An 11,365-nucleotide genomic window follows, 5' to 3' on the forward strand; every position below is an offset into this window, starting at 1 on the left:
AGTACACCCCATCCCCAGATGACTAGTTCCCTTCAGAGCCTCATCCCCAAAATGTTATTCTCGTCTGACACTTGTTTGGTGGTACTGAACTGAGATGAATGTTGTATTACGGGGGGGGGGGGGGGGGCGATACTCACCCCAGGTAGCTAATGGTTATCAGAGTCGTAGCAGGGGGTGATGGGAATGGCCCCAGTGTCTGCAGTATACAGAGAGCTGATTAGCACTCTCTTCCCACGCTAGCTCTTCTGAAGCCGCTCATCTTGTGGCAAACTGCAGCCAGTACCCCCGGCGCTGAACCATTCCTATCGGTCCTTAATGACGTCGTAATACATCGGTAGATTATTGTCTATTCGTCTTTTTTGTCCCTTTGAAGGAAAATCGTTGTACAAGATACAAGATATTTGAAGATTATGGTTATGGATTGTTGATGATGCATGCAGAATCGAAATGCCGTCCACAACATAAATATAGATTATATTGAATATATTGAGGTGTGTGTGTGTGTGTGTGTGTGTGTGTGTGTGTGTGTGTGTGTGTGTGTGTGTGTGTGTGTGTGTGTGTGTGTGTGTGTGTGTGTGTGTGTGTGTGTGTGTGTGTGTGTGTGTATGTATGTGTGCGTTTGCTTGTGTGTGTGTGTGTGTGTGTGTGTGTGTGTGTGTGTGTGTGTGTGTGTGTGTGTGTGTGTGTGTGTGTGTGTGTGTGTGTGTACCAGTGCGTGCGTCTGGTGAATAGAATAATCAGCAGCAATGCATTTCTTTGAAACCATCAAAGACAAAGACGAAGTCGCCTCAACTAAATAGAGACGGAACGTCAGCGGGAACAATCCGCCTGATTGACTCATCTGTATGTGGTGCGCGGCAATCTTCCACGCATTGTTTGGCAAATACATTTTCTGCTTCAATATCAGCAGGATTCAGGCTATTTTGTTGCCTGTGTTGTTTTTTGCGGGCCAGGTGAAACTGAAGCTTAAAGCGAAGGCTGCCTTGCTTCATTTTGAAGCGACACAGCTGTGTTTCTTCGAACAATGTTGTATACTTGGTTCGCTGCCTAATCCATTGAATTATCTAAAGCAGGGTTTTTTTTTATCCATCAGCCAGATTTTTCCAGCCTACCTCCTGTCACAGCATGTCTTTAGTGGATCAGAAAATTTCTATGACACATTATATGACATCAGCAGTGAGAAGAAAAATAAAACCTACTAACCCTGAAATGGCAAAAGCTGTGTTTATGAACGATTTAATTTTGACACATCTTTGTCCTGGATGCTTTCATCTCTTCCTCTGCTCCTCGTCCTTCTTTCTATCTCTCTCTCTCTCTCTCTCTCTCTCTCTCTCTCTCTCTCTCTCTCTCTCTCTCTCTCTCTCTCTCTCTCTCTCTCTCTCTCCCCTGTCTTTCAGATAGATTTGATGCTAGAGAAATAAATATGTCTTGGCGGGTGTAACACTACAGGCACCAAAGATAATAATCTTTTTTTCCTTCCTTTCTCCTCCCGGGCTCTGAAATTAACCTCATTTTGCCGCTAGCCTCTGAATATATATTCGCCTAAGCCAATCTTTTGTTAAGTTCCCTGAAAAGGGTAGCTCTCTCCCATCCTTATTTCTTAACTAACTGATGTTATGGAGGATATCTTTATAGCACACATAATAGTTAGCATCAAAATCTAATCTACACAAAAGTGCTTGTATTTTTCGTTTTTTTGTTGTTGTTTTTTAATAAGTTGTGTTTAGCACCCCTTCGTGGCACTGTATGAATCAGTTGTACCAGCTTTCATTTAACAGTGCAATTTTTTAGGAAATCACAGTTTGCCAACAGGGTAATGTGCTATGGTGAACCTTATTGATCATGTATAAAGTGCAGAGCAATTGATGATAGACAATGATGGCAATGGAGATGCACCAAAAAACTTGAAGGGGAAACATTACCTCTCCCATGAGAGATGTGATTGAAGAAGAGCAATTTAACGAAGTCATTATGTATTTGATCTGCCCAAAAGCATTTATTTTGTAATTCTCTTGAAAAAACGATTCATACCAAGGACATAAAAGGTCGAAAGATCGGACAACATTCGAGTAATTCCGTTAAACTATTCAGTTGAAAGAGATCCAGAATACACATCAATTCCATATCCAAACACTTGAGTGACGAGCTCTGTAAGGATAAGTTAAACAATTATTAAAGTTGGCTTAATAGCCTCACATCAAAGTCTGAATAGATGTGCAAGACTTTGCTTATTAAGCTTTCTTTTACCTTGTAATTTGTATGTAATTTGGGATTGAATATTTCACTGACAAAGGTATATTGAGTAGGCCAAACATTTCCAAAAAACATGAAATTGAGAGACTTTCAATTTGAAATAGATGCTTGGTGAGTGACATAATATTAGAAAAGCAATGATTGACTAAAACAATTTGCATGCTTTTCTACTTCATCTTCGAAAGGTGAATTTGAGACACTGTGATCTCAGGCACTTTCTCAAATCATGGGGTTGTTAAATTATAGACTTTCAACAGACGAAAGAAAAAGTGGTGAATACGCTATGTCGGTCTTCTATGTAGGCTAATTCCCACTACCGTACTTTCTTATTTGGTTATAGGCTAATGTCACTTATCAAGACATATTTGTTTATCAAGACAGAAAGTTGAAAACTTTACGGAGCCATTTACTTAAGAGAAACCCTTCTTTAAGTCGTTTTAACCTGATAATTGTACACATATTGGAAACATACATTTCCTGTAATGTTAAGGCAAACATCCACAATGCAAAGTCTTTAAATATCAATACACCTTCCAAAATGAATTTAATCAAATTAAAATAAATCATATGACCATGATTAGCTAAATACAATTGTATTTACAAAATAACATGTTAATACGCTCATGCAACTTGAAACTTCGGATTCTGTCTCATATCACGTCTTCATCCCAATAAGTCTCAGCACTTTTTTCCCAGTACCATTATAAGAAAATAAGGCCTGCCATTAAAATAATATTAATGATTCTATTGTGACCAAATGGAAGAAAACTGTCTTAACATTTGTCCAGACAATATCAATCCTGCAAATATGAATATTTGCAGGATAAAATAAATGTATAGTAAATAATACATCAAACTAGTTGTGTGTATTATAGCATAATACATGGTAATTTGGCTATTAACAGTAATTTAGAACTTTTGGATTAATTCCTCCAGAAAAACATACATAACCTTTAAATCCTATAAATTTCCTCATATTGAGTCCAACCACTGCCAAACGCGTGCTGCCATAGCAACAGCTCTCAAGCTGTTTTTCCCCGCCTTTCCTGGTTCGCCGGGACCTTGGTGAAAGCTGGGTTTTGTTTGTGGCGGGAGAACCAAGCTCTCTCTCTCCTTCCGTCAGTCATGTAGAAATCAAACAGCGAGCCAGCAATATTCTACAATATGCATTCTTGGCTGGCGACGGAGCCATCGGGAATGCCAGCCCCCTCTCCGGTAGTCTCGAGACCCCACGTTGGGAACCGCGCAGGTGGATGCACGCCATATGGCGTTCACGTAGTCTCAGCTCCCGCGTGCCGCGGGGGAAGCCCAACATCTCAGGCGCTGGTCCCAGGGTCATTCTAAGAGCCAGTGCCGTAAAAGATACTGACAAAAGAAGAGTCTGAAGAGATGAAAACCATGGGGGGGGGGGGGGGGGGCTTTAATTAATAGTGGGGTCCAGGGGTGTGGACTGGGAGATCTACAGCGTAGTGTACAGGTAGACGAAGATGATGACCGCCAAGTTGAGGATGGTGCCCACGATGCCCAGAAGGGCCAAGATGGATTCCTCCTTGCCCTCCCGGTCTTGGATGCCACTTTCCTCGTCCCTGCAGGCGGTGTTTACCATTTTCCCGGCAAAGGTCTGAAGCTTAAATCTCACACCACTCTGGAGAGAGAGGGAGAGGGAGAGAGAGGGAGAGGGAGAGGGAGAGGGAGAGGGAGAGGGAGAGAGAGAGAGAGAGAGAGAGAGAGAGAGAGAGAGGGGGAGAGAGAGGGGGAGAGGGGGGGAAAGAGAGAGAGAGAGAGAGATGAAGCTATTGTACAGATTAAGCACTTACATACAATAAGATCATTTAATTAAAGAAATTATGCCATGTTATCCATTCGCACAGTGCAAAATGTTTAGCATTAAATAGGATGAAAACATTTGTGTGATAATGTTCTTGATTCCTGGTTGTGCAAATGTTCAGGTATGTTTTTGTGCATGAATGTGTGTGATTGTTAAATTACTCGATTTTGCCATACGTTTTCCCTCACTGTTATTTTCATGAGCAGATACAATAGGTTGTCTTTCTGCTCCTCTCTGCATTTCCAGCAAGCCTATGGAATCTGGCACACACATGCACGCACACACATACATAGACACTCTGCTTCTATATTTCACTATTGGCAAATGACATGCTTCCATAGAATAAGTAAACATTTTTTTGCTTCTCTTTGCGTTACATTTCCTTCAGGCTTTCTGAGATCTATGTTTTATTTAAGCGTGTTTAGAAAAATGATTTTCAACAAAAAATAAATTACTTTCCATCGCTTTCCTGAATAAAATATAGTCATCCCTTGTGTTTAAAAACGAAATCGATGTTCTTCTTGGGTTCTGCTCGCTTTAAATGGCTGAAACTCTCTCTCTCTCTCTCTCTCTCTCTCTCTCTCTCTCTCTAACTGAGGTAAAATGTCTCGCTGTGGTGGCATGCATTCAACTCAGGTGGTAACTTAAAGTACCCAGGCCTAGGCAATGAATCGGGAAACTCTCCGTACGAAACACATAAATCTCACACATAAATGACATATATAAGGAAAAGTTAAGAGCAATGTTTGCCTCAAGTGGAACGGCCTGGCAAATAACATACATCAGTATGTTTTATTTAGTGTTTATTTAGTGTTTTCTGAGCCCTTCAAATCTACATAAAAAGGTGTCCCCTTCCCCTGAGCCCAACATGTTGCACTAGCCTGTTTCTATAGTAGCCCAGAGGAGAAAAGAAAATTCAAGGAAAAGGAGACAGGAGTCATATAAGACCCGTGTCATGTTGTGATCAGGGGAGGAGAGGGGGTTGACTGGCATAAAGGACAGGAAGTTAGCCAAAAACGACTGCATTACAGATCCTTGACAACGTACTTGTATTCCATTTCTGCCTAGTCTGTTCAGCCAGAGGCCACTCAATTCTACACACTGCATTTTTATACAGACATCGGGAAGCCTCTGTTAGAAGTCAATAATGTTAAATCCAACTCATCAATTGTTCTGTCGACAAGTTTCAATTGTTTGGTTAAGTGTTTGTCCGCAGTGCATGTGTGTGGGCTTGCATGCTTCCTTAGGTGTGTTTGTGAATGCTCCTGCTTGCACATGTGTGTGTGTGTGTGTATTTGCACCCTTCTGTGTGTGTGTGTGTGTGTGTGTGTGTGTGTGTGTGTGTGTGTGTGTGTGTGTGTGTGTGTGTGTGTGTGTGTGTGTGTGTGTGTGTGTGTGTGTGTGTGTGTGTGTGTGTGTGTGTGTGTGTGTGTGTGTGTGTGTGTGCCTGCCTGTGAATGTGTGTGTGCCTGTGAGGTTGTGTGTGTTTGTGGCACAGCTATTTGTGCAGGTTGACACCCAAGCTGATCTCAGGGGACCAGGGTCTTTTCAGGTCAGTGGTTTTTGTTAACTCAAAATCGAACCCGTCTGCTAATGCATGGTAAAAATAACCCTCGGTCCAACAGAGGAGGCTTTCCTTTTATGTTGTGTAATTTTCTTTAAGCAAGGTGTCATTTTCCCCCCGGTAACGTGTAATTTACAGACCAGCGGCAACTATAAATCAGTGCTCCTCGAATGGTTCCCACCCTGTTGAGGGTTTGATTTAATGTATAATCAATGTAACAGATTGCTAATTGACCTGCATTATCTGTTCATATGCCTGATTTACCTACAGTGCAGTGTTGATGTGTCATGAAGTATAATCGAATCATTATGTCAATCTGATTTATTACTCTTAATGACCACCACGGTGTAATGGAAATCAAACAAGCCTGTTCTATACTGTGGCCGATGTGTGTATGTCATTACACACACAGGACACTTTGTAGAGGATAGTTTGGGATGAGGATGTTAGCCATAAATGTCGGCTTACATGATGGCAATCAATCTACAACATCAATTAATGATCAAACAAACATTATAGGACATATAGTGTTTTCCTTTCTGGCTTGATAACTTCATACTATTGTTTATAGTAATCAAGTCTATGTAACATTTAGACCTGGGAACTTCTTGCACTTAAACCTTTTTTAAGTTGGCTTTGTAATACGAAGCAATGGGCTTTGTAATATGAAAGCCCATTGCTTCCCGTAAAGGCTGTTGCAGGAAACAGTGGGAGCTGTTTTCAGGTAAAGAAGGATTAAGTTATCTCAATATCGATTCCCCTGAGCCTAGTTGTTAAAAAGTAATCTGATCAGATTACGGCTATCGGATTGAATCAAATCTTCAAAATTGTTTGTTCAAAAGAAACAATGGATTCGTTCAAAAGAAACAATGGATTCTGAAATCGACTGAGATCCCATAATCCAGTCTTGGTTTCGATCTGGATCAAACAATTTGGTATGTTTTGTTGAAACTTTTACGTAGGTTTGGGAATACTTTGATCCAAAAAAAACAGGACTAACCTGATCCTAGCGGAAGGTTGGATTCAAGGAGGCTTTCAGGAACAAAATGTAATAAAACTAAAGTGGGTGAAATAATTTAAAAAAAAAAAAGAATTGTAGGAAGAGTGGAAGAATGGAGGGGTGGACGGATGGATGGATGAATAGATTGATAGTGAAATGCACGTGGATGAATGGGTGAATAGATGAACAAACTCGTGCCTGCATGTATCGTCTGTCTTTCTGTCTGTCCATCCATCCATCCATCCATCCATCCATCCATCCATCCATCCATCCATCCATCCATCCATCCGTCCGTCCGTCCGTCCGTCCGTCCGTCCGTCCGTCCGTCCGTCCATCCATCCATCCATCCATCCATCCATCCATCCATCCATCCATCCATCCAACCAACCATTCCTGTAGCGTCAGCACCTAATAGGAGATGTCATCTCCAGATCAGTGGACGATAACACTCTCTGACACCTCAGCCGTCCCCAAACACAGCCCCTTCACATACAGCCCTAACACCGAGCCCCTAAAACAAAGCCCCTAAAACACAGCTCTTACACACAGCCCCTAAAATAAAGCCCCCAACAAAGAGCCCCTAACACACAGCCCCTAGCACACAGCCCAAACATATAGTCCTAACACACAGCCCAACTGTAAAGCATCTCAGGTTTCTTTCTTTCTTCCTTTACTCCCTCCATCCCCTTTCCCTCCCACTCCCTCTCTCTCTCTCCTTCTTGACCCTTCTCTCTTCTTCATTCGCCTTCCCTCCTCAACCTTCTCTCTTTCACCTTTTTTCTTTTGCTCGTTTTCCATACTGCTCAAACCTCCCTCTTTCGCTTTTGTCCTTACCCTCTGACAAACACAAACAATCTCTCTCTCCCTCTCTCTTTCTCTCTCTCGCTCTCTGATGAGCAGACAGAAATAACACCCAGAACAAATTAATATTGACTGTAGCATGTAAACACAAACAGACCTGCGGTACTTGTGTACACATGGTTGAATGATTGTTTACCCTCCAAGCACTGAAACATGAATCACCGTAGTAGCAAGGCAAAGCGATTTTCACCTGATCAATGATAACATTCTCTGCAAAGTTTCAAATGTACGTGTAATACAATGAAATAACAGTTTTTAAAAACTGTATAGATCATGCTTCAATGTCAGATGATTAGTCGTTTAGTAAGGAGTTTGTAGTTAGTCACCCCTAATTGGATAAAATTTGGAATTTAAAGATAACCCCACATTTCTTATAAACATATACTGTCTGCATGATTCTAATAAGAGGATGCCATCAAATAAACTCCTCCGAGTCTTTCGGTGTGACATTTCTGCATCTCAGCCTAGGGTTTTGACTTTAAAAACCACTGACTAAATCAATCAAATAATGTCTATATATTCAGTACCAGGAATCAAGTCAATATAATGTGCATACAGTGTTCAATTGACCAGTATCAGAATTATGTAGAGACCCTTTTCATTGTGTCTATAGAAAAGTTTGACGGAAGATACAAAGTTTGTTCACAATAGAAGATATCTGTGTCATCTTAATCAAACATTTACGAGAGTCATCCTCCCAGATTGTGCACCCTATACAGTATATAATCCAAAATCGTGTTTGTACGTACGTAGTCCATTCACAAACTTGCTCCCTGAACTCTGCGTGGAAAACGTCCAAAGTTGCACTTCGAGGTTTTTCCACCACAACATCGAAAAATCGAAAAAAAAACACATAATCTAGAACAAGCGGTCATACAAATAGCGATGTACCTTATAAAGCATCAGGAAGAGCGTGCTGGAGGGGGACTCCTCAGGGAGGCTTTCCGACAGCCCCGGCCGGTGAGCTGAGAGCCTGACCTCCTCATCCTTGGGCTGTGGTGGTGGGGCACGGTGGAGCGATCATCCAGAGCGAGGCTCCCTCATCTGCCTTGCCGCCCAATTTTAGAGCTGTCGTTCCCCTTCGAACATCCAGCCTCTCCACCCTGATGATCATCTCAGTGGCGAGACTGCAAAAGTTTCTTTTTTTTTTTTTTTTTCTGGTCGTTACTTTCCTCTCCTCGATGTCAGCCCTTTGGATAGCTGGAACAGCGCTGTCCACCTCCCCTCTTCTTCTTCTTCTTCTCGCTCCCCTCGCTGTCTCTCTCTTTTTTTTTTATCTTTGCAGACTCTTCTTCAAGAGTCCCCTCTGCCCTCCTCCCTCCTTCTTCTGCTGGTTTTCTCGAAGGGGTGCGCGCCAGGGTGGGGGCTGGAGACAGTGGAGGTGGGAGGGAAGAGCAGTGTCAGGCAGACACGTCCATCTCCTGTCCATTCTTAAATCCCACCGAGAACAAACTTCTGAGGAAAAAAATACGTTGTTCCTTTGTCTACGAAGTGCATCTCTTATATCTGTTTTTTTGCACTTTCCAACACACCGCCGGTCCAGACACAAGTCTAACTTTCCCTCCCTCCCTCCCCCCCCCCCCCCCCCCCCTCCCCCTCTCCCTGGATCTCTCAATTATTCACAACAAAAACAAATAATTAAAAAGAGGAGAATGGCTGCCCCATTAAAACGTAACATATCCTTTCTTCTCTCGCTCCAGTTGTGGAACGTGTCCAGCCCACCCAGCGTGGGTTGCTTTTAGTAACGCGATGAGGAGAGAGGGGTGGGAGGGGGAGGCGGTGGTCGGGCAGGAGCGTGCATTATGCATTAATGCTGTTATGGTTACGGCTGCGCTCAGCAGTGAGCGGTAACCCCCACACAACACCTTCCCCCTCCACTCCGTCTCTCTGTGTCTCTCTGTGTCTCTCTCTCTCTCTCTCTCTCTCTCTCTCTCTCTGTCTCTCTCTCTCTCTCTCTCTCTCTCTCTGTCTCTCTCTCTCTCTCTCTCTCTCTCTCTCTCTCTCTCTCTGTGTCTCTCTCTCTCTCTCTCTCTGTCTCTCTCTCTCTCTCTCTCTCTCTCTCTCTCTCTCTCTCTGTCTCTGTCTCTGTCTCTCTCTCTCTCTCTCTCTCTCTGTCTCTCTCTCTGTCTCTGTTCCTCTCTCTCTCTCTCTCTGTCTCTGTTCCTCTCTCTCTCTCTCTCTCTCTCTCTCTCTCTCTCTCTCTCTCTCTCTCTCTCTCTCTCTGTCTCTGTCTCTGTCTCTCTCTGTCTCTCTCTCTCTGTCTCTCTCTCTGTCTATGTTCCTCTCTCTCTCTCTCTCTCTCTCTCTCTCTCTCTCTCTCTCTCTGTCTCTGTCTCTGTTCCTCTCTCTCTCTCTCTCTCTCTCTCTCTCTCTCTCTCTCTCTCTCTCTCTCTCTCTCTCTCTCTCTCTCTCTCTCTCTCTCTCTCTCTCTCTCTCTCTCTCTCTCTCAGTGTCTCTGTCTCTCTCTCCCTCTCTCAGGCACACATGTTAATGCAGCGGTGGTTGCCTGGCAACCGACTCAGGGGAGTCACACAAACGCCTGGCGACGAGAAGCATTTGTGACAGAGGCCAGAATGAACAGGACGAGGTGGCCAGGATCTGTGTGTGTGTGTGTGTGTGTGTGTGTGTGTGTGTGTGTGTGTGTGTGTGTGTGTGTGTGTGTGTGTGTGTGTGAAGGAACTGTAAGTACAATTTGCATACTTCTCTCTACCAGCAAACAAAAGCCATCAAGTGTGTGTGTTTGTGTGTGTTTGTGTGTGTGTGTGTGTGAGAGAGAGAGATGTCACTTATATTGACATACTCATGTCATAGGCAACGTGTGAATGGGGTCAAATGATCGTCTGTGTGTGTGCGTGTGTTTGTGTATTTCTGTGCGTGTGAGTGTACATGCATGTGTGTTATTTTAATAGCAATGCATCAGAGTACAAAATCAAACAGAGATATAGAAGCAGTTTTTCCAAGTAGATTGTGATGTTATTTATCCAGCTACCATCATGCACTTGGGGTATGAGTTTACCTTCTTCAATTATGATATTTTTCTTGATCTTTTTAGCTCTGTTCTATTGTTTCTAGATGTAAATCTGGAAATTATTTAACACCTTTCAAAAGAGAGGGCCTCAATCATGAACACTTCATGGTGTTGGCTTTGGGAGAACTTCTTTTACTTTTACTTTTAGTGTATTGCTTTTAGATCTCCTGCCCTTCCCGTTGGCAGGCGAGGAACATCAAGGTTCCACATCAGAGGCAAAGCTTTGAAAGGACTTTGAATAGACATGCTTGAAACGTATCAACATGAATATAGCATCCTATTCTCTTTTCTTGGCAGATGGGATTAGAAAATGGAAACCATGAAAGTTGAGAAACTCAGTTTAATCTCAGTGTATGTAAATACCTGTAGTTTCTGTCAACCAGACTGTATCCTTGTTTTTCATGATAAGTAATATTGGGTTGAAAACGTTCAAGGATTTTTCTCCGGTGTTTGGTGCATAGCAATCAGAATAAACATTGCAGCATACATACAACATGAGTATAAAATATGAAGAAAAATTAACCAGTTAAAGTTAACCAGTACTGTTGGTCAAAAATATGGACATTGGGATGTGAAGAAGTCCACAGCTTGAAAATATACAATGTGTGCAATTTGCAAGGAATACTGTCCAGTAAGCTGACCTATACATGAAACAGGTGTTGAGACCTGACGTCAATGAAATGTAAACATTACTTATTCTTGATGCCTGCCTTTTTTGAGCGACCATTTTAGTTTTTTGTGTCATGAAGAAACTAAGAAACATGTTTTAAAAGTAAATGGATTTCAATGTTGAGCCAAGGGGAAAGATTAAAAAAGTTCTGGTTGGCTTTG

General features: G+C 42.5%; 1 protein-coding gene across 1 annotated transcript; it reads right to left on the minus strand.

Annotated features, from left to right (window-relative positions):
• Nucleotides 1-1,969: 1,969 nt before the first annotated feature.
• LOC132458186 (protein TUNAR-like) lies at nucleotides 1,970-9,077 on the minus strand. Its single transcript, XM_060052733.1, has 2 exons — nucleotides 8,398-9,077; nucleotides 1,970-3,898 (listed from the first exon to the last, which is right to left on the minus strand). Exons 1-2 carry the CDS (start codon nucleotides 8,407-8,409, stop codon nucleotides 3,713-3,715), a joined length of 198 nt encoding a protein of 65 aa, XP_059908716.1. The 5' UTR covers nucleotides 8,410-9,077; the 3' UTR covers nucleotides 1,970-3,712.
• Nucleotides 9,078-11,365: the final 2,288 nt, after the last annotated feature.

This window comes from Gadus macrocephalus, chromosome 5, assembly GCF_031168955.1.
Source record: "Gadus macrocephalus chromosome 5, ASM3116895v1".
NCBI lineage: Eukaryota > Metazoa > Chordata > Actinopteri > Gadiformes > Gadidae > Gadus > Gadus macrocephalus.